This window comes from Eubalaena glacialis, chromosome 3, assembly GCF_028564815.1.
Source record: "Eubalaena glacialis isolate mEubGla1 chromosome 3, mEubGla1.1.hap2.+ XY, whole genome shotgun sequence".
Lineage (NCBI taxonomy): Eukaryota > Metazoa > Chordata > Mammalia > Artiodactyla > Balaenidae > Eubalaena > Eubalaena glacialis.
In genome coordinates, this window is record NC_083718.1 from 151,382,188 (window position 1) to 151,406,012 (window position 23,825).

The following is a 23,825-nucleotide window of genomic DNA, read 5'->3' on the forward strand; positions in this document are numbered from 1 at the left end:
AGGCAGGTCTTTTGTTTTTTAGTTGCAAATGCTCTTAACTAAGCACTTTCTAATTCAAATATTTTCTGAATGAAACAGCAACAAATCACCCTTCATTAAGGAGACATTTTCCTCAGTTTAGAACTACAAAAGAACTTCATGACAAGAGCTGTTCAATAATGTAACAGCAGATTTGTTCACTAGACATGTGCAAGCTTCCTTTGATACCTCTGAAAGAAATAACAGCAAATACAGAAATCGCCATCAGAGAAGTTAATGCTTACTTTCCTTGAAAAATAGAATCTATTTGCAGAACAGTTCAATGATGGAACATAGAATCCTTGAGTGAAGTGGAAGCTATGCTGACAGTAGGGACCACAAGTGAAGGGAACACCTCCCCACAAAACCCAGAAACTTTATGACTGAAAGCCATGTTCACCTGCACATCATCATCTGCCAAATACATTTAGGGGTAGTACCCTTGCCCCAGGATTAACAAAATCTGGGGGACCTCCCTGGCGGTCCAGTGGTTAAGACTCCACGCTCCCAATGCAGGGGGCCCGGGTTTGATCCCTGGTTGGGGAACTAGGATCCCGCATGCCGCTTGGCACGGCCAAAAAATAAATTAATTAATTAAATTAAATTAAAAAATAAAAAATAAATGAGAACCTAGGGGGTAAAACCCCCCAAATCTGGCTTTACGTTTAAGCTGCTGGGCCAGATCTATAAAAACAAAATAATCCCCATATCAAGGAAGTAGTATGTTATTTTGAAAAAAATCAGATTTTGGAGTCTCAGAGACATGGGTTTGAACACTAGATCCATCATTTACTATTATGAGATTGGGGGCAAGTTACTTGACTTCTGTGAGCCTCAACATCTGTGACAACAGGGGAAGATTATACTAAATTTCAGACCTGATGTGAATAAATGATAGAATATATGTAAAATGCCAAGCAGCACCTTGCACAGTTTGTTCTCAAAAAATGTTAACTATTACTTTTATAATGCAAATATACATATAATGAATGATCAACCAAACATTATACAACTTTCTTTGCTTTATCAAAGATTTTAGAGTAAGGTTTTTATAAATTTTCATCTTTTCACTTGAGTTGGGGTGTGGGGAGAGAATGGGAAACAAAAGAGAAGATTTTTTTCCCTCCACAATGGAGACTACACCACAGGAGTCCTCTAAAGCGCTAATGACAGCATAATGTTTATCTTTCACAAGAATGCCCTTGTGAATACAGCTCAGAGGTGAAAACTGTGTTAAGCTTGGTACTCAAAGCATTCATTCATTATTCCTTTGGGATCTCCCTATAAGAGACTGGAATCTATTACTGGTTATTTTTCCACAGATACTAATAACTTTTCTGCTTCTACCACCTAAAAACCCTCCTCCCTACCCAATCACACTCAGATTCTTATGTCCCTTTATATTATAAAATATATCTTTTATTTTTTAAGCATTTACTTTCTTAAAAATTGATAGATCTCTATCAATTCTAATGAATAATTTAGTTTAGATTGCCATTTATCACCTCATCTAAAAATAAGTAACATTCCTTGGGTATAGATATCAACTAAAATAAAATACAGGGTATGAGAATTTGACCAAAAAAAGCTTTCATTTGAAGACTTAAAACTGGGGCTCCAACATTAAAAAGAATTCCAAAAGAAAGCCATGTTGGGAGTGAAAGAGAAGTAATACTCAAAGAGAGAATAACTAAGAATTTTCCAAATTAAAGAAAGAAATGTGTTTTCAGATCAGAAGTACACTTTAAGTACAAAAATTAGCTTAAAAATATTCTAAATACATTTTTGTCTAAGTTAATTCTTAGGCTGAGATAAACTTTCACATTAAAAAAATGAAAGATCAGGGACTTCCCTGGTGGTCCAGTGGGTAAGACTCCGCACTCCCAATGCAGGGGGCCCGGGTTCCATCCCTGGACAGGGAACTAGATCCCACATGCATGCCGCAACTAAGAGTTCGCATGCCGCAATTAAGAAGTCCGCGTGCCGCAACTAAGAGTCCACATGCTGCAGCTAAGAAGTCCACGTGCCAGCAACTAAAAGATCCCGCGTGCCACAACCAAGACCCAGTGCAGCCAAAATAAATAGATAGGTAAATAGATAAAAAAATAAATATTTTTAAAAAATGAAAGATCAAACTTCATTGTGTTTGAGGCCTATAATTTTATTAGTATATTACACATTAATAAAAATAAAATTCAAAGAAGTTGAATGCAATTAACACCATACAAATCAGTAATATAGTGCCTTAAAGTTTACATTGCCTTTTGATAAATCTATACAGGATAAGAAAGAAATTTAAACTAATCAAAAGTGCATCTGGGTTAACCCAGGTGGCTACAATTTAAAGGAAAAAATAAGGAAGACTACAGAATGAGAGTAGGTGACAAAAAAGAGATAATAAAAAGAAAAAGATCTTTCAAAGATCTGAAATTATAGAAACTTCCCAGGTGACCTGCTTGAGTGACCCATGGTATTTCTTTCTCAGGGACCAGAGACACACTGGGTCTCAGAAACACTCTTAAGCTGATCTAAATAGTATTTTCCCTTGTCCCCAAGTCCCAGTGGGAACAGGAAGTCAGGAATAATAAGCACAGCATTTTTATTAACAGAAGTGTTCTCTCAGGACTCCTTTCCTCCAGGTGATTTTCCGCCAAATGACAAAAAAAGCTTGCTAGTGACATCACCCCAACCGATTTACTCCCCAACTCACGGTTTTTAAATTAAGCCTCTCCAACGTGCCAGACCATTTGTTCTAAAGGTTGGTATACAGAGTTGACCCAGACAGATAAAACTCTTGCCCTCATAGAGCTTATATCCTAATGAAGGAAGACAAACAAACAATTTCAGTTAGTAAAGTTAGTGATAAATGTTTTGAAGAAAATACAGCAAGGAAGGTAATGTGAATGATTGATGGGGGAAGGGGAGAGAATACTTCTTTAGCCATGAGAGTCAGGGAAAATCCTCAGAGAAAGAAACATTTGAGAACAGACCTGAATGAAGAGAAGAAATCAGCCAGTAAAGCTCTGAAAAGAACAGCACTCCAGGTCGGGCAGGAGTAAATTCAAAAGTCATGAATCGGAAATGAGTATGACAGGTTCAAAAGTCACAAAGATGATCAATGTAGCTAAAGCAAACTAAGGAGTATTAAGAGATAAGGTCAAAGAGACCTTTAAGGACTAGATCATATAGGACCTTTATAAAATTGGAGTTTATTCTAATTGCAGTGGGAAGACAATGGAAGGTTTAAGGCAGCTTTAATTGTGCCATCATATTCATCACCATGTTACTAGGCTACACAAATGTGCTCTCAATTCATAAGGATTAGATTTAGGACACCCAAGAAATAGTTGAGAGAAGATAAACAAGTCCGCAAATGTAAAATTGTGAATAATTTAAAGGGAACAAAAAGCTGTTTTCAAATGTAGAAATGATCTAACCTACAAGGTTAATATTTATGTTCTGTGCTTATAATTGTCTTCTTGCTTTGTTCTGAAGTTAAATCTAAAAGTTGAAAATCAGTAACAGTGTAAACCTTATTATACCCTTAATAATTATATAATTAAAATTGATTATTAAATATTAATCAATTCACATTAACATTTCTCTTAATAATCTTCTTGAAGAGAGAAATATTAAACTGGAAGAATTCACTGAACAATGTACCCAGGATCCAGCACAAAAAAGCAAAGAGAAAAATTATACAAAAGAGCAGTTAAGAGATATTGAAGACTGATTTCAGAGGCCCCAACATCAAAAAAAGGTTTCCAAAAATAGACAACATTGGGAATAAAAGAGTAGTAACATTGAAAGAGATAATAATTAAGAATTTTCCAAAGTAAAGAAAGAAATGTTTTCAGATCAAAAGTACACTTTTAGTACTCAGTAGTAAAAATAAATCCACATATGTGTACACATATAGACCCATGGAATAGAGTCCAGAAAGAAACCCATGCATAGAAGGTAAACTAATATTCAAAAACAGGACCAAGGTAATTCAATGGCAAAAGTATAGTCTTTTTAACAAATGGCCCTGGAACAACTGAATATCTATCTATAAGCAGGAAAAAATCAAAAACAAAATGCACAAAAAAATTCCCAAAACAAAACTTTGAGAACAAAACTTCAAGACTTACCTCATTCCCTGTACAAAAATTAACTCCAAATTAATCATAGATCTATATGTAAAAGCTATAACTATACAACTTCCAGAAAAATACAGGTGAAAATTTTTGTGACCTTGGGTTAAGGCAAAGATTTTTTAGGAAACTGAAGATAAACTATAAAAGAAAAACTGATAAATTGGACTTCTATCAAATATTAAAGCTTCTACTCTTTGAAAGATAGTTAAGAAAATGAAAAACATAAGTCATAGACTGGAACATAATATCTGCAAAATGCACTATCTGATAAAAGACTTGTATCCAAAATTTATGTAGTACCAATAACTCATTAAGAAAACAACCCAATTTTTAAATGGGCAAAAAAAGAGCTACAGATGGCAAATAAGCATATGAAAAGATGCTCAATATCATTAGTTATTAAGGAAATGCATATTAAAACCACAAAGAGATACCACTAAACACTCATTAGGAAGGCTTTTTTTTTTTTTTAAAGGAGTATCAAGTGGTGGCAAGGATCCAGAACAATTGGAACTTTTCATACAATGCAGGTGAATGGATAAACAAATTGTGGTACATACATCCATTCAACCATATGGATGAATCTCAAAAGCACTGCATTAAGTGAAATAAGCCAAACACAACAGTGAAATTCCATTTATATAACCTTCTGGAAAATGCAAAACTAAAGGGACAGAAATCAAATCAATAGTTGCCAGGGACAGAGGGTAAGGGGAGGGGATTAAATACAAAGGGACATGAGGCAAGGTTTAGAGATGATGAAAACATTATATATCTTGATATTGGTGGTTGTTACCTGACTGTATCTGTTTGTCTAGACTCACTGAACTGAATATATGTATATTTATGTACAGTAATATATGTCTGAAAAGGCACATATTATTGGATATAAATTATACCTCATAAACCTAACAAAAACTCACAGAGAACTTTAATAGTGGACTTACAGATAATCAAGGATAAAGAGAAAATCCTAAAAGCCAAAGAGAAAAGACAAATAACTACCTGTTAAAAAAAGAAAAAAAAAAAACTAGACTGCAGGAGATGCCAGAAGACAACGAAGTAATACCTTCAAAGTACTTGCTAAGGGGAGGTTAAAGGAAGAAGTGAACGAATGAGAGAAAGAAGGAAGAGAGGAAGGGAAAAAAATCTGTTAACCTAGAATTTTGTAGTCAACTAATTATTCAAGAGTGATGGCAAAATATTTCAAACATACAAGGACTAATGGAGTTTAACAACCATAGGCCCTCACCAAGAGAACTAATAAAAAGATGTATTTCAACAAGAAAAGCAAGTCCTAATGGAAATATGGGATACCAAACTAGCAGATATACAGAAAATATAGTGGCAAATTTAATAATTTTGATTGAATTGAATATTGATACTGATTTTTGATACTGATATTGAAAATTGAATATAATTGAATTAAGTAAAAACAATTATTTTTTCTTTTACAAAAGGTAAAACCAACCACAACAATAGTAAGAATGGTAAAGATATTAAACGAGTGAAGCATGCTTAGGTCTGTGTCACGTTTGGGAGGATAGAAACGCTCTGAGGCAGAATTCTGTCTGCTCCCTGGTGTACATGCCTTGTTTAATTCCCTCCCCTTGCGTGGGGAAAACACCTATGAATATGATGGGTGTCACTCCCATGATTAGGTTACTAATTAACAAACTTTGAGTTCATCAACAGGGAGATTATCAGAGTGGGCCTGACATAAGGTCTTTAAATCTAGGTCTAGAGGTCAGAGAATCAAAGCAGAGACACACTCCTGATGACCTGAAAGAAAGGAAACATCCATGTTGTAAACTGTCTATGGAGCCATGAGGCAAGGAACAGCAGGCAGCCTCTAGGAGCCGAGAGTACTCCCCAACCAACAGCTAAAAGAAAGCAGGGATTTGTAAGAAAGTGAATTCTGCCAACAACCTGAGGACCTTGGGCTCCAAATGAGAAGCCCAGCATGGCTGACACCTTGAGGCACCCTGAGCCGAAGATTCAGCTAAGCTGTGCCTGGACTCCTTACCTATGGAAACTATGAGATAATAAATTTGTGTTGTTTCAAGCCACTAAGTTTGTGGGTTAGAAATATAGTAATAGAAAGCTAATAGATACTGAATAACTTAACTCTGTCAGAAAAAGGTCATAGTTGAGTGTTTATGTTGAAAAAATTAAAGGAATCCCAAAGAAAATGCTAACATAATAGAAACATGAGTAAAAGACATAAACAGGGACATATCTGTCACAGAATACAAAATGTACATGGCTAATAAATATATGAACATATGCTCAGTCTCATTAATAGTTAGTGAAATGCAATTCGAAATGAGACACCGTTTTATATCCACCAGACTGGCAAAAATTAAAACTCTCATAATATCAAATGTTGGCAACTCTTATACACTGAAGATGGGGACAGATAGATAAAAACTGGAAAACCTCTCTGGGAAATAATTTAACATCATCTAATAAAGTTGAAGAAATCCATACCTTATAAACTTATACTCATAAGTATACATGTACAAAAAAATTTAAAGAACATATCTGAATAACAGTAAACTGGTAAGAGCAAACTGTTCTTCATCATAAACAGAATTAATAAACTGTGGTAAATTTATGTAGTTCGTATAAAACAGTAGCCTGAAAATGAATGAACTAGAGGCATGAATGAATGCCAGAAACATATGGTAGAGTGAAAAAAACAAAGCACATAAAATGTGTACAGTGTGATAACATTTGTATAAAGTTCACAAACATACGAAGTAATATAATCCTTAGAGATGCAAACATTTCTGATAAAATTATTTTTAAAAAGCAAGAAAAGTATAACACAAGATTAAAGACAATGGTTACCCCAGGGGTTGAGGATGGGAAGTCTGGAAGGAAGATGTAATCAGGAAAGAAAAAAGAGTGTTTCAGTGGATTGGTCATTTTTATTTCCCAAACTGGGTATTTTGTTTGTGGGTGGTTATTTTGTTATTAGGCTTTATAACTTGAACAATTACTAATATACATGTTTATACACTTTTCTACATACCAAATAGTTTTTAAAGATAATTAAAGGCATTCAGAAGAAGAAATTGCTTCTATCTGGGAAGATCATCAGGGGAGAACTCATGGAGAAAGTGGTCATTGATACGAGTTAAGAGAACTGATAGGATATAGATAGTTGGGGTTTTGGGAAATAGCATGGTGTGTCGGGGGGCATCAGGATCACAGGTAAAGAAGTAGGAAATCATCAAAATATATAACAAACCAAGAAATGTTTAGTTTGGCTTCACTGTAAGTATGGGGAGACTACTGGTGGGAAATGAGACTGGAAATATAGGATCAGATTATGTAGAGCACTGAATATCAGAGTACGCAGTTTATTCTAAAGGCAACACAAAGCCAATAAAGGTTTTTGAGTAAGAGAGGGAAATAACCAGAGATTAACTCCAAAAAAATAATCTGGTAGATAACAATTCATTCAAATTCATGTTCTGAATGTCTGTTTGCAAAACATAAGAGTAAAACACGGAGGACAAGACCTTCAAGATGCAGGAGTAAGATGTGGAGCTCACCTTCCTCCCCACAAATACATCAAAAATACATCTACATGTGGAACAACTCCTATAGAACACCTACTGAACACTGGGAGAAGACCTCAGACTTCCCAAAAGGCAACAAAATCCCCACGTACCTGGATAGGGCAAAAGAAAAAAGAATAAACAGAGACAAAAGAATAGGGATGGGACCTAAACCTCTGGGAGGGAGCTGTGAAGGAGGAAAAGTTTCCACACACTAGGAAGTCCCTTCACTGGCGGGGATGGGGGGTGGGCGGGGGGGGAAGCTTCAGAGCCACGGAGGAGAGCGCAGCAATAGAGGTGCAGAGGGCAAAGCGGAGAGATTCCCGCACAGAGGATCAGTGCCAACCAGCACTCACCAGCCTGAGACGGCTTGTCTGCTCACCCGCCAGGGCGGGTAGAGGCTGGAAGCTGAGGCTTGGGCTTTGGAGATCAGACCCCAGGGAGAGGGCTGGTGCTGGCTGCGTGAAGACACCCTGAAGGGGGCTAGTGCGCCACAGCTAGCTGGGAGGGAGGCCGGGAAAAAGTCTTAACCAGCTGGAGAGGCCAAAGACCATTGTTTTGGAGTGTGCAAGGAGAGGGGCTTCCTGCTCCATGTGCCCACAGATGGCAGAGCACCACCTAAGTGAGCTTCAGAGATGGGCATGAGCCACGGCTATCATTTCGGACCCCAGAGACGGGCATGGACCGCTAACACTGCCTCTGCTGCCACCAAGAATCCTGTGTGCAAGTGCAGGTCACTTTCCACACCCACTCCGGGAGCCTGTGCAGCACGCCACTGCCACGGTCCTGTGATCCAGGGACAACTTCCCTGGGAGAACACATGGTGCACTTCAGGCTGTTGCAAGGTCATGCTAGCCTCTGCCGCCGCAGGCTGGTCCCACATTCCAATTATGACTACCTTACCCCTCCCTTTCCCCAGCCTGAGTGAGCAAGAGAGCCCTAATCAGCCACTGCTTTAACACCCTCCTGTCCGGGCGGGGAACAGATGCCTGAGGGTGGCCTACGTGAAGAGACAGGGTCAAAACCAAAGCTGAACCCCAGGAGCTGTGTGAACAAAGAAGAGAAAGGGAAATTTCTCCATGCAGCCTCAGGACCAGTGGATTAAATCCCCGCAATCAACTTGATAAACCCTGCATCTGTGGAATACCTGAATAGACAATGAATGTTCCCAAAATTGAGGTGGTGGACTTTGGGAGCAACTGCTGACTTGGGGTTTGCTTTCTGCGTCTGACCTGTTTTTGGTTTTATGTTTATCTTAGTTTTGTTTTTAGTGCTTGTTATCATTGGTGGGTTTGTTTATTGGTTTGCTTCCTTTTTTTTTTGCTTTTTTCTCTTTTTGTGAGTGTGCATGTGTATGTTACTTTCTATGATTTTGTCTGTTTAGTTTTGCTTTTAACATTTGTTTTGGGGTTTTATCTGTTCATATTTTTTCCTTCCTTTTCTTCCAAGCCATGTGGCCGGCAGGGTCTTGGTGCTCTGGCCAGATATCGGGCCTGAGCCTCCAAGGTGGGAGAGCTGAGTCCAGGACACTGGACCACCAGAGACCTCCCGGCCCGAAGCAATATCAATTGGCAAGAGCTCTCCCAGAGATCTCCATCTCAACACTAAGACAGAGCTCCACCCAATGGCCAGCAAGCTCCAGTGCTGGAGGCCCCATGCTAAACAACTAGCAATACAGGAATACAACACCACCCATTAGCAGGAGGCTGCCTAAAGTCATACTAAGTTCACAGACACCCGAAAACACACCACCGGATGCAGCCCTGCCCACCAGAAGGACAAGAGCCACCCCACCCACCAGAACACAGGCACCAGTCGCCCTCACCAGGAAGCCTACACAAGCCACTGAACCAACCTCACACACTGGGGGAAGACACCAAAAATAACAGGAACTATGAACCTGCAGCCTGCGAAAAGGAGATCCCAAACACAGTAAGTTAAACATAATGAGAAGACAGAGAAATATGCAGCAGATGACGGAGCAAGGTAAAAACCCACCAGACCAAACAAATGAAGAGGAAATAGGGAGTCTACCTGAAAAAGAATTCAGAGTAATGATAGTAAAGATGATCCAAAATCTAGGAAACAGAATGGAGAAAATACAAGAAATGTTTAACAAGTACCTAGAAGAAATAAAGAGCAAACAAATGATGATGAATAACACAATAAATGAAATTAAAACCACTCTAGAAGGAATCAATAGCAGAATCACTGAGGCAAAAGAACAGGTAAGTGATCTGGAAGATAGAATAGTGGAAATAACTGCTGCAGAGCAGAATAAAGAAAACAGAATGAAAAGAATTGAGGACAGTGTCAGAGACCTCTCGGACAACATTAAAAGCACCAACATTTGAATTACAGGGGTCCCAGAAAAAGAAGAGAAAAAGAAAGGGTCTGAGAAAGTATTTAAAGAGATTATATTCGAAAACTTCCCTAATACGGGAAAGGAAATAATCAAGTCCAGGAAGCGCAGAGAGTCCCATACAGGATAAATCCAAGGATAAACACACCAAGACACATATTAATCAAACTATCAAAAATTAAATACAAAGAAAAAATATTAAAAGCAGCAAGGGAAAAGCAACAAATAACACACAAGGGAATCCCCATAAGGTTAACAGCTGCTCTTTCAGCAGAAACTCTGCAAGCCAGAAGGGAGTGGCAGGACATATTTAAAGTGATGAAGGAGAAAAACCTACAACCAAGATTACTCTACCCAGCAAGGATCTCATTCAGATTCGATGGAAAAATTAAAACCTTTACAGACAAGCAAAAGCTAACAGAATTCAACACCACCAAACCAGCTTTACAACAAATGCTAAAGGAATTTCTCTAGGCAGGAAACAGAAGAGAAGGAAAAGACCTACAATAACAAACCCAAAACAATTAAGAAAATGGTAACAGGAACATACATATCGATAATTACCTTAAATGTAAATGGATTAAATGCTCCAACCAAAAGACATAGACTGGCTGAATGGATACAAAAACAAGACCCATATATATGCTGTCTACGAGAGACCCACTTCAGACCTAGGGACACATACAGACTGAAAGTGAGGGGATGGAAAAAGATATTCCATGCAAATGGAAATCAAAAGAAAGCTGGAGTAGCAATTCTCATATCAGACAAAATGGACTTTAAAATAAAGACTATTACAAGAGACAAAGAAGGACACTACATAATGATCAAGGGATCAATCCAAGAAGAAGGTATAACAATTGTAAATATTTATGCACCCAACATAGGAGCACCTCAATACATAAGGCAAATGCTAACAGCCATAAAGGGGGAAATCGACAGTAACACAATCATAGTAGGGGACTTTAAAACCCCACTTTCACCAATGGACAGATCATCCAAAATGAAAATATATAAGGAAACACAAGCTTTAAATGACACATTAGACCAGATGGAATTAATTGATATTTATAGGACATTCCATCCAAAAACAACAGAATACACTTTCTTCTCATGTGCACATAGAACATTCTCCAGGATAGATAATATCTTGGGACACAAATCAAGCCTCAGTAAATTTAAGAAAACTGAAATCATATCAAGTATCTTTTCCGACCACAACGTTAAGAGACTAGATATCAATTACAGGAAAAAAACTGTAAAACATACAAACACATGGAGGCTAAACAATATGCTATTAAATAACCAAGAGATGAGTGAAGAAATAAAAGAGGAAATCAAAAAATACCTAGAAATCAATGACAATGAAAACACAACAACCCAAAACCTATGGGATGCACAAATGACAATGAAAACATGAAGACCCAAAACCTATGGGATGCAGCAAAAGCAGTTCTAAGAGGGAAGTTTATAGCAATACAATCCTATCTCAAGAAACAAGGAACATCTCAAATAAACAACCTAACCTTACACCTAAAGCAATTAGAGAAAGAAGAACAAAAACACCCCAAAGTTAGCAGAAGGAAAGAAATCGTAAAGATTAGATTAGAAACAAATGAAGAAGAAATGAAGGAAACAATAGCAAAGATCAATAAAACTAAAAGCTGGTTCCTTGAGAAGATAAACAAAATTGATAAAACTTTACCTAGTCTCATCAAGAAAAAAAGGGAGAATACTCAAATCAACAGAATTAGAAATGAAAAAGGAGAAACAACAACTGACACTGCAGAAATACAAAGGATCATGAGAGATTACTACAAGCAACTATATGCCAATAAAATGGACAACCTGGAAGAAATGGACAGATTCTTAGAAAAGTACAACCTTCCTAGACTAAGCCAGGAAGAAACAGAAAATATGAACAGACCAATCACAAGCACTGAAATTGAAACTGTGATTAAAAATCTTCCAGCAAACAAAAGCCCAGGACCAGATGGCTTCACAGGCGAATTCTATCAAACATTTAGAGAAGAGCTAACACCTATCCTTCTCAAACTCTTCCAAAATATAGCAGAGAGAGGAACACTCCCAAACTCATTCTACGAGGCCACCATCACCCTGATATGAAAACCAGACAAAGATGTCACAAAAAAAGAAAACTACAGGCCAATGTCACTGATGAACATAGATGCAAAACTCCTCAACAAAATACTAGCAAACAGAATCCAACAGCACATTAAAAGGATCATACACCATGATCCAGTGGGGTTTATCCCAGGAATGCAAGGATTCTTTAATATATGCAAATCAATCGATGTGATACACCATATTAACAAATTGAAGGATAAAAACCATACAATAATCTCAATAGAAAAAGCTTTTGACAAAATTCAACACCCATTTATGATAAAAACTGTCCAGAAAGTGGGCAGGGAGGGAACCTACCTCAACATAATAAAGGCCATATATGACAAACCCACAGCCAACATCATTCTCAATGGTGGAAAACTGAAACCATTTCCTCTAAGATTAGGAACAAGGCAAGGCTGCCCACTCTCACCACTTTTATTCAACATAGTTTTGGAATTTTTAGCCACGGCAATCATAGAAGAAAAAGAAATAAAAGGAATCCAAATCGGAAAAGAAGACGTAAAACTGTCACTGTTTGCAGATGACATGATACTATACATAGAGAATCCTAAAGATGCTACCAGAAAGCTACTAGAGCTAATCAATGAATTTGGTAAAGCAGCAGGAGACAAAATTAATGCACAGAAATCTTTTGCATCCCTATACACTAATTACGAAATATCTGAAAGAAATTAAGGAAACACTCCCATTTACCACTGCAACAAAAAGAATAAAATACCTAGGAATAAACCTACCTAAGGAGACAAAAGACCTGTATGCAGAAAACCATAAAACAATGATGAAAGAAATTAAAGACGATACAAACAGATGGAGAGATGTACCATGTTCTTGGACTGGAAGAATAAACATTGTGAAAATGACTATACTACCAATGGCATTTTCCACAGAACTAGAACAAAAAGTTTTACAATTTGTATGGAAACACAAAAGACCCTGAATAGCCAAAGCAATCTTGAGAAAGCAAAACGGACCTGGAGGAATCAGGCTCCCTGACTTCGGACTATACTACAAAGCTACAGTAATCAAGACTGTATGGTACTGGCACAAAAACAGAAATATAGATCAATGGAACAGGATAGAAGGCCCAGTGATAAACCCACACACATATGGTCACCTTATCTTTGATAAAGGAGGCAAGCATATACAGTGGAGAAAAGACAGCCTCTTCAATAAGTGGTGCTGGGAAAACTGGACAGCTTCATGTAAAAGAATGAAACTAGAACACTTCCTAACACCATACACAAAAATAAACTCAAAATGGATTAAAGACCTAAATGTAAGGCCAGACACTATAAAACTCTTCGAGGAAAACATAGGCAGAACACTCTATGACATAAATCACAGCAAGATCCTTTTTGACCCACCTCTAGAGAAATGGAAATAAAAACAAAAATAAACAAATTGGACCTAATGAAACTTAAAAGCTTTTGCACAGCAAAGGAAACCATAAAGAAGATGGAAAGATAACCCTCAGAACAGGAGAAAATATTTGCAAACGAAGCACCTGACAAAGGATTAATCTCCAAAATATACAAGTAGCTCACACAGCTCAATATCAAAAAAACAAACAACCCAATCCAAAAATGGGTATAAAACCTAAATAGACATTTCTCCAAAGAAGATATACAGATTGCCAACAAACACATGAAAAGATGCTCAACATCACTAATCATTAGAGAAATGCAAATCAAAACCACAATGAGGTTTCACCTCACACCAGTCAGATGGCCATCATCAAAAAATCTACAAACAATAAATGCTGGAGAGGGTGTGGAGAAAAGGGAAACTTCTTGCACAGCTGGTGGGAATGTAAATTGATACAGCCACTATGGAGAACAGTATGGAGGTTCCTTAAAAAACTAAAAATAGAACTACCATATGACCCAGCAATCCCACTACTGGGCATATACCCTGAGAAAAGCATAATTTAAAAAGAGACATGTACCGGAATGTTCATTGCAGCACTATTTACAATAGCCAGGACATGGAAGCAACCTAAGTGTCCATCGACAGAAGAATGGATAAAGAAGATGTGGCACATATATACAATGGAATATTACTCAGCCATAAAAAGAAACGAAATTGAGTTATTTGTAGTGAGGTGGATGGACCTAGAGTCTGTCATACAGAGTGAAGTTAAGTCAGAAAGAGAAAAACAAATACTGTATGCTAACACATATATATGGAATCTAAAAAAAATGATTCTGATGAACCCAGGGGCAGGACAGGAATAAACATGCAGACGTAGAGAATGGACTTCAGGACACGGGGCATGGCGGGGAGAGGGTAAGCTGGGACGAAGTGAGAGAGTGGCATGGACATGTATACACTACCAAATGATGTAAAATAGATAGCTAGTGGGAAGCAGCTGCATCGCACAGGGAGATCAGCTCAGTGCTTTGTGATCACCTAGAGGGGTGGGATAGGGAGGGTGCGAGGGAGGCACAAGAGGGAGGGTATATGGGGATATATATATATACATATAGCTGATTCACTTTGTTATACAGCAGAAACTAACAGAACATTGTAAAGCAATTATACTCCAGTAAAGATGTTAAAAAAATAAAAAACACGGAGTAAGGGAGGGAAGATGGGGAGAAATAATATACAATCTAGAATCTCCCATGGCACTACATTATCCAGAAGGCACCCTGAAACTCTCAGAATGTTATTTTCCACAAAATACTATTTTCCCCCTCACTGTGGAAAGCATAAGCAATGACATGTAACCAAAAAATTTTATATATACTAAATGAGAAACATACATAGACATATATATATATATACATACACACATATTATTACTAATACATGTAGTTTAGATTAAAAATCTGTAAAAATATTTTAAAGAGAGTTCATGCAAGTTCATACAAAAATCACAGTGAAATAATATACTAAGCTTCTACCTTGATTATCTACACATGGGATTCTTAATAAAATAGGCATAGCACATATGTATTATCCATATCTGTTTTTTAAAAACTGCTATACTATTAATATACACACATAGGCAACTGACATAATGCATAGAATACTTTAGTCCTAATTCTGTCACCAACTAGGTCTGTGATTTGGGCAAGCCATTAACACTTCTAGGTCTCATTTTCTTCATCTGAAAAATGAAGCATTATACTAGATAATGTAAGTTCCCTACTAGCTCCAGTATTTTGTAAGCTGTGAAATGATTCCTTTTCAAGGAGAGAGACAGAGAGAGAGCCTTACAGCTCACTTGTTTATGCTTACTTAAAATATTATTTACTTAGATATGTTTGTATATGCCCTCATCTCATAGATAACATTTAACACAGCTTAGATGTATTACAGTCTGACCTTAGTCTTACTATCAGTTCCAAGTGATTTTTGTTGTAGAATTTTTGCATTTTAATATGCTAGTTCAAAATGCACTCTTGATATATAAAGATACTTTTAAAAGAGGAGTAACCATTTATGGTAAACATATATTTTAATGACTCATGTAATGATTCACATCCTTTCCTTGTTGGTATTTCTAGGAGCTCCATTCATAGATCTAGTCTCTTCACACTGGCCTATCCCATTCACAGCCATAGTTTAAAACTACCACAAAAATGCTCGTCTTCCACATCTGTATTTTAGCCCAGATCTACCTCCTGAAGTCTCTATTTATGTATTCATCTTTCATTTACATATTACCATCTGTTGCCATTATTTGAAATCCAACACACTGAACGAAGAACTCATCTCCCACTCCTCTGCCAAATCTGCTCTTCTTCCTCTATTCACTGCCTCAATGAATAAGAACGAAGTCCACTCAGGTGCTCAAGCCAGAAATCTGAAGCCAACTTTGACTTGTCCCCTCTCACTCCTCACATTCAATTAGTTATGAAATCTTATTGAACTGAGGCATCACTCTTTTATATCTCTTCAATACTCTTTATTCCCACTGTCATTATTGGTAATATCCTAATTTCTTGCTGGATCCTGACAATAGCTTTTTTAAAAATCAATTTAAAAATAACAAATGTTGGCAAGGATGTGGAGAAAAGGGAACCCTAGTATACTGTTTGTGGGAATGTAAATTGGTGCAGCCACTATGGAACAGTATGGGGGTTTCTCAAAAAATTAAAAATAGAACTACCATATGATCCTGCAATTCCACTTCTGGGTATTTATCTGAAGGAAATGAAAACACTAACTAGGAAAGATATCCACACCCCCACGTTCACTGCAGTATTATTTTTAACAGCCAAGACATGGAAGTAACTTAAGTGTTGATGGATGAATGGATAAAGAAAGCATGGTATGTACATTCAATGGAATATTATTGTCATTAAAAAGAAGGAAATCTGTCATTTGCCACAACACGTATATACCTTGAGGGCATCATGCTAAGTGAAGTAAGTTAGAGAAAGACAAATACTGTATGATCTCACTTATATGTAGAATCTAAACAAACAAACAAACATACACTGAACTCATAGATACAGGGAACAGATTGGTGATTACCAGAGGTGAGGATTGAGGGGTAAGTGAAATGGGTGAAGGTAGTCCAAAGGTACAAACTTCCAGTTATAAGGTAAATAAGTACTGAGGATGTAGGTACAGCATGGTGGCTATAGCTAACAATAATGTACTATATATTTGAAAGTTGCTGAGAGTAGACCTTAAAAGTTTTCATCACAAAGAAAAAACAATTTGTAACTATGTGTGATGATGGATGTTAAATAGACTTATTGATCATTTCACAATATATACATATATCAAATCATTATAGTGTACACCTGAAACTAATATAACGTATGTGTCAATTATATCAATAAAAATTTTAAGTCAATTTTATTGAGGTATTATTTACACGCAATAAAACCTACATATTTTAATTATACAGTTCAATGAGTTTTGACAAATGTAAACACCCATGTAACCACTATCCCAATCAAGATACAGAACATTTGTATCAACCCAGAGAGTTCCCAGGGCCCGTCTACAATCAATTCTAGTGCTAGCACCCACACCTCACCCCAGACAAACAATGATCTAATTTCCATCACCACAGATTCATTTTGCCTGTTCCAGAGAATCACATAAATGTAACGACATAATATGTACTTTTTTGTGTCTGGCTTCTTTTGTTCAGTATTACTGTCTGTGAACTTCATCCATGTTGCATATATCAGCAGTTTATCTTTCATTGTTATGCAGTATTCTAGTGCTCATCCACTGTAAGTTTGTTTATCCACTGTAATTGCTTCTTATCTGCTCTACCTGCTACCAGACACACAGACTTTGATCCATTTTCATACTGCTTCTAGAGTCATCTTTCTAAAACGCAAATCTGGTTATGTCATTCATTTCTTTCAATGGCTCCTCACTGCCTGCAGAATAAAGGACAAACTCCTAATCAAGACATTCATGAACCTCCCATGCCCTAGTCCCTGATGCACTCTCAAAACCCATATAAACATGCAATCTGAATACAATCAAACTGAGGGGAAAAAAAAGAATGTTTCAAGTAATTTCTGGAATGAAATTTAGGCCTAGAGGCTCCAGATGACTTCAAATTAACCCCATACATTTTGGAACTGACACAAATACTGAACAGTAAATACTGAACTGTACTTCACAGGTATCATGTGGTCAATTTCTAACATAGCACCTTGCCTTCATGTAATATTTCACCTAAAATATCATAGTTATGACATAAAGGCATAATCTTTTATGCATAAGCTATAACCACATTAAAGATGAAATTTTATATCATGCTTTTGTACTTATTTCAAGAGCATTTTCCATAAAAATATTTTAATAGCTAAAAAATATTCTAAAAAAGATGCATTCATCTAAAAAGTATAACACACTTAAACTTTTTTCCTATAGCTGGGCATTTAGGTTGCCTCTAAATTTTTGTGTTAAATTTAAGTAATACGATAATAAACACTTTCATGTACGAAGTGTATTTTACATTTCAGATAATTTCTTTGGCATAGAATCCCACAAAGGGAATTACCTGCATTCAGAAAGTATGAATAATTTATTATTTTAATATATTTATTAAAACATTATCAAATAATATATGAAAATAATTTTAATACTTTGGCTACCCTCACCCCACCCCAGCCTTGTTTCTCAGGGATAATCTCATTTATTATTCACTTGCTTTAGTTCTTATACTACTCTTTCTCTATTTATCAACTACAGATATTATTTTTTGACTTTTTATCATGATAAATGAGAACTTAGCTCAATTACACTACTTCTTACCTCCTCTGTTAAATCTGCGGAAGGTTAACTTTGTAATGTCAAATAATACACTTAAATATACTTCTTCTCTCTCAGCTTTTAATAGTATGTCTTTATATTAGTATCCTTAGTCTTTTCTAACTTCTAATAGCTATGCATTTACTTTTACATTGTTACAGGTAACAATATTTACAATTTATTTTGAAACCATAATAAAGTTGTCCATGCTAACGGTTTTTGAAACTTGAAAATTCAATGAATATTTACATTATGATTATATAAATATTGTTAACTGAAGTAGTAAGTTATCATTATGCTTCCTTCTACCGGATACCAATACTATATCCCCTAGGCCACTCAAAGGAAAATATTCTTACATCATGGTCAATGGATTATCTTACAACTCTGATTCTAGCCATTATAAAATAGTAACAATGTGTCACGTAAAGTATTAAAATTTATAACTTCCTCAAACCATGCCAAGTTCTAACTTGCCAATACTACCAAAGTCCAATGCCAGGTTTCCAAATTTAAGACTATTATTTTGCAACTGAGTCCAAAATTTTTTATCATCTGTAAAGGGCGCAGTTTAAGTCAGAAAGTATCCCCACCTGCCAGAGCATCCCGATAAAGCTGCACAAAATGGTTAAAGATATCCTTCGGCAAGCACTTTTCATCCGGTAGACATTGTAGAAGAATGACTATCTCAGACTGACCCACTGCATGCATTCCCTTGGTTGTGAAACACCAGCACTTCCTGTTCACATCTATAGATGAAATAAAAAGAAATGAAGACATTCTTTTCAATCCTTACCCTTAAGAAATGCACAGAAATCTTTGTTATAATACACCAAAGAATAAAATAGATCACATTGAGTCTGTATAATTCAGCTGTGAACTGTCACTGCACTGAGCCAAAGGACTATTGCAGAAAATAAAGCATACCAATGCCTCTTGCTCTAAGCAAACACTTAGAAAAACAACTGGAAGGGAAGTAAAAGAAGTAATAGTGAAAGAAAGTGCACTAAAAACTTTTAACTTCTATTATAAAAAGGTGTAAGTATTAAAAGAAACAACATTCCATTAACAATAAAATAAATTAAACCAAACTATGCATCCTCAGCTATAATGATTAAAGGATATATTCCCCCACCTATGTGTGTGTGTGTGTGTGTGTGTGTATAAATAAATCACTTTACTAAGGGAAATAATTAAAACTAGAAACAAGAAAAACAATAAAAGCAATTATTATAGCCTTGGATTCAGGCTATGGCCTAAAGAAAATATATTTTGATGTATACTTATTAAATTTAACCTGTGACTAAAAGAGTCTAGCTATTTAAATTTATAGTCTCCTGGGAGAAAATTCTAGATAATCAGCAACAGGACTTTACTTGACTTCATCCTGTAAAAAGCAGTGAAACAGATGGCTTTTCTGGACTAATTACTTCTACTTCGTCACTTTAAGGCTATGTAGAGTCACAACAGCACAAGCTATACGTAGTTCAAAAATAATGTTCAATCCTTGATATTTTTATTATTTGTATGCCAACACAACAAGATCCCCAATGGAACTGAAAAAGGGTTGAAATAAAATTATGGATATCACGATGTAAATCAACACTAATAAAAGATCCCTTTCTTTCATTCTGTGAATTGTTTCTTTATATACCTAAACAAGAGGTGCCCAATCCAACTATATTAAGATGGTGCACACTTAAGGAACTCTAGGTTAGCTATTTTCTAAGTATAACTTATAAACTAGATACGGTAAATTGAAATTTCCAGCAAATTACTTTAAAATTTGATACTAGAAGGAAAGGTGGCAAGCATTAGCAGCTGGCCAAACATACAAGGGTGTGATTAGCAAACAAACCAGAAACCTGCATTTCATTTATACAGAAACTCTAAAGAATTTAGTATATTGGTGTTTCTGGTTTCCAAGGACAACTTAAAAGAAATACACAGTGGGAACTGGAGGACTGTTCCCCAATGCTTCCTTCCTCTCTCCAAAACTCTGCCTATTAACATTCATCCAGGATAAATGCATTCTCTATTTTCCAATACCATACTGGATTCAAGATTCTACGTTACTATCCTCTCTCTTATTCTGATACCTAAGAAGCTAGCACCAAGAACTGAGAAGTTTCTTCTGAATCTTAAATTGTGATGTACTGAAGTTTTACTATGTGTTAGTTAACACTTCTCCCAAATAAGGTTTTGCACCATGATTAAGGTTTCTGGGATTTAAACCTAGCATGTAAATTGACCCCCCTGGATAATTTATCCACCTCCAGTTATTCTGGTGGTGAGTTGTGACTTAGCATACCCATCTCAGGAAGAACTTAACTCAGATGAGTTCAAGTTTCGTTTGGCTTTCCTCCATGGAGAATTCACCTATCTCACCCCTTTGACTAAAAGCAAGAGCCTCAGTTAGTCCAACAGTTGTCCTTGGGGATATATAATTTTATACAAACCAACTTCTTCCATACCCAGTTTTCATTAAGATGTGGCTCTACATAAAAATACTTGTGTGCAATGAATTTAATGACTCAGTATCTCATTTTAATTAAAAAAAACAAATTTCCAACTTACAATTTACAATTTTAACCACTGACAACAAATTTGCATTTAAAACAAATACAAGTGGGTCAGGGCCACCATCCTCCAATTGCTGCATTACTGAAATCTGTGATGGTTTCTCTTCCACAGCATAGTCTGTAAGGGGAGAAAACAATGTAAGCCATTGGTTAAAGAGACAAATCAAGACAGAAATCTGATGGAGGAATGGCCTTATTATTCACAGGAAAGAGATAAGCAATTGATTTATAGATAGGGTGAACATAGGTTTATATCTGCTATCCCAGTGGCATATTAATAGTGCCCCTTTCATTCTTAAAAGTGATCTAGTCCAGTTTGGATGAAAACATGGTTATCCTATGTATAGACTTCTCCACGCAATGGTTTAGGCCACAGTCTAAAAACAACCCTTTGATTTAACAAAAATCCTCCAACTATCATAATAAGAATTTCACATATTACATGTTCTAAGACCAACATTTAAAATAATCCGTGATATACAAGGAAGTGATAATACACTAGTTACCTCTAGAAAGGATGTCTAGGGGTTGAAGCAGAGGGGAATCCTACTTTTTACTCTATATGCTTTTGTACTGTTGAGATTTTTTACCATTAAAAAAAAATCAAACTTTAAAAAATGCACCCAGACAATAAAAGTATCATAAGCGACTGGTTTTATGAAACAATTCCTCTAAGTATAAGTCAAGAAAGAGTTCAGTACAAAATAACACCATTTCCCACTGACCAATAGAAACCAAAATGTATTTTGGAAATGTATACACTATCAATGAAAATATTTACTGAAAAGAGAAACACTAAGTGACGTTCAAAAAATTTTTTTAATTAAGTTTTTCCACTGGAATACAAAATAGCAAAATTCTGGTTAAGAGATAGTAATATGATTTAAGAAAGTGAATATACAATAGATAACTAGTTGCTGCTTCTTGGTAGGAGAGGTTTTGACAATTAGATTTAATGGATGTGGCTTTTAATGAAAATGGAACCCTGAAATCTTATTTTAACAGCAGAGTAGGCCAATTTAATTTCTTATTAATTAAAGATTTATTAAAATAACCCAAATTTGAAACCTAAGTAGCAAATTTACTTACAAAAGAATATTTTTAGAGGGTCCTAGTAAAGGAGCAAAGGCATTATACAATCAAAAGAATGCTTAACTTTATGTGAAAGTTCATTGTTGAACTGAGACACAAGCTGCATTTGATAGTATGATACATTCAGCCAACACTACTGAGAGCCTAATAGGCCCAGCACCATGCTAGGAGCAGAAGACACAAACATGAATTCAGACTGAAGGAATTCATGGTCTACAGAGAATAAAGAATCAGACCTATAAAATATCTAAATAACAATGAAAAATGTGTTAATATAGTAATAGTCTATAAGAATTTCTATTTGAACAGAAATGAGGATGTAAAACACTACTACAAAGACAGCCGAGGTAGGATTCAGAGAAGTTTTCCATTAATATGGATTTTGAAAGGTTGAGGAGTTATTCAAGGAGTCTAGCATATAGAAGGGTATTCTATTCTAGACAGAGGAAAGAAAGATAAAAAAAATATTAATTACATGCCTACTTTGTACCAATTTTCTTGCTATGTACTTTCAGGTATGAAATCTGATTTATTATTCATAATGACTCTTAATTAGCTATAGTTACCTAATTTTTTTTTTTTAATCTAGGAAAAAGATTCAGAGAGGATAAATGACTTGCCCACTGGATCATACAGCTGGAATGGACTGTTACCGGATTAAAGCTCAGGCTGGTCCAGCTCTGAAATCCATTCTCTTCCCACTATTCCACAGCATAAGAAAAAGCATGGAGGTATGAAATGTGAATATTCAGAAAACAGTAAATAATCTGTAGCATGCCTGTAAAGTACTGGGGTGTTGGCTGGAAATAAAATTAGATACGTTGAGATAAGGTTACAAGGAACACTGTATGCCAAGGTAAGTAATTTATGTGGAAGGCATTGGGAACCCATTGAATTTTCTAAGCAAGAACAATATATGATAATACCTACGTTTAAAAAGATAACTGGACCTAATCAAACTTACTAGCTTTTGCACTGCAAAGGAAACCATAAACAAAACAAAAAGAAAACCTACGGACTGGGAGAAAATATTTGCAAATGATGCGACCAACAAGGGCTTAATTTCCAAAATATACAAACAGCTCATAATAGCTCAATATCAAAAAAATAACCCAATCAAAAACTGGGCAGAAGACCTAAGGAGACATTTCTCCAAAGAAGACATACAGATGGCCAACAGGCACATGAAAAGATGCTCAACATCACTAGTTATTAGAGAAATGCAAATCAAAACTACAATGAGGTACCACCTCACACCAGTCAGAATGGCCATCATTAAAAAGTCTACAAATAACAAATGCTGGAGAGGGTGTGGAAAAAAGGGAACCCTCCTACACTGTTGGTGGGACTGTAAACTGGTGAAGCCACTATGAAGAACAGTATGGAGGTTCCTCAAAAAACTAAAAAAAGAGTTGCCATATGATCCAGCAATACCACTCTTGGGCATATACCCGGGCAAAACTATAATTTGAAAAGATACATGCACCCCTATGTTCATAGTAGAACTATTTACAATAGCCAAGACATGGAAACAACCTAAATGTCCATCGATAGACAAATGGATAAAGAAGATGTGGGGTGTGTGTGTGTGTGTGTGTGTGTGTGTATGTGTATATACACACACACACACACACACACACACACACAATGGAATATTACTAAGCCATAAAAAAGA

General features: G+C 36.1%; 1 protein-coding gene across 4 annotated transcripts in view; it reads right to left on the reverse strand.

Annotated features, from left to right (window-relative positions):
* Positions 1 to 23,825, reverse strand: part of ZFYVE9 (zinc finger FYVE-type containing 9) — a 185,743-nt gene that overhangs the window by 49,892 nt on the left and 112,026 nt on the right. For all 4 annotated transcript variants that reach the window (XM_061184220.1, XM_061184219.1, XM_061184218.1 and 1 more), the window contains 2 exons: positions 21,054 to 21,176; positions 19,070 to 19,225 (listed from right to left, as the gene is read on the reverse strand). In XM_061184220.1, the coding sequence (XP_061040203.1) occupies positions 19,070 to 19,225; positions 21,054 to 21,176 (279 nt within the window). The remainder of the gene's footprint in view (positions 1 to 19,069; positions 19,226 to 21,053; positions 21,177 to 23,825) is intronic.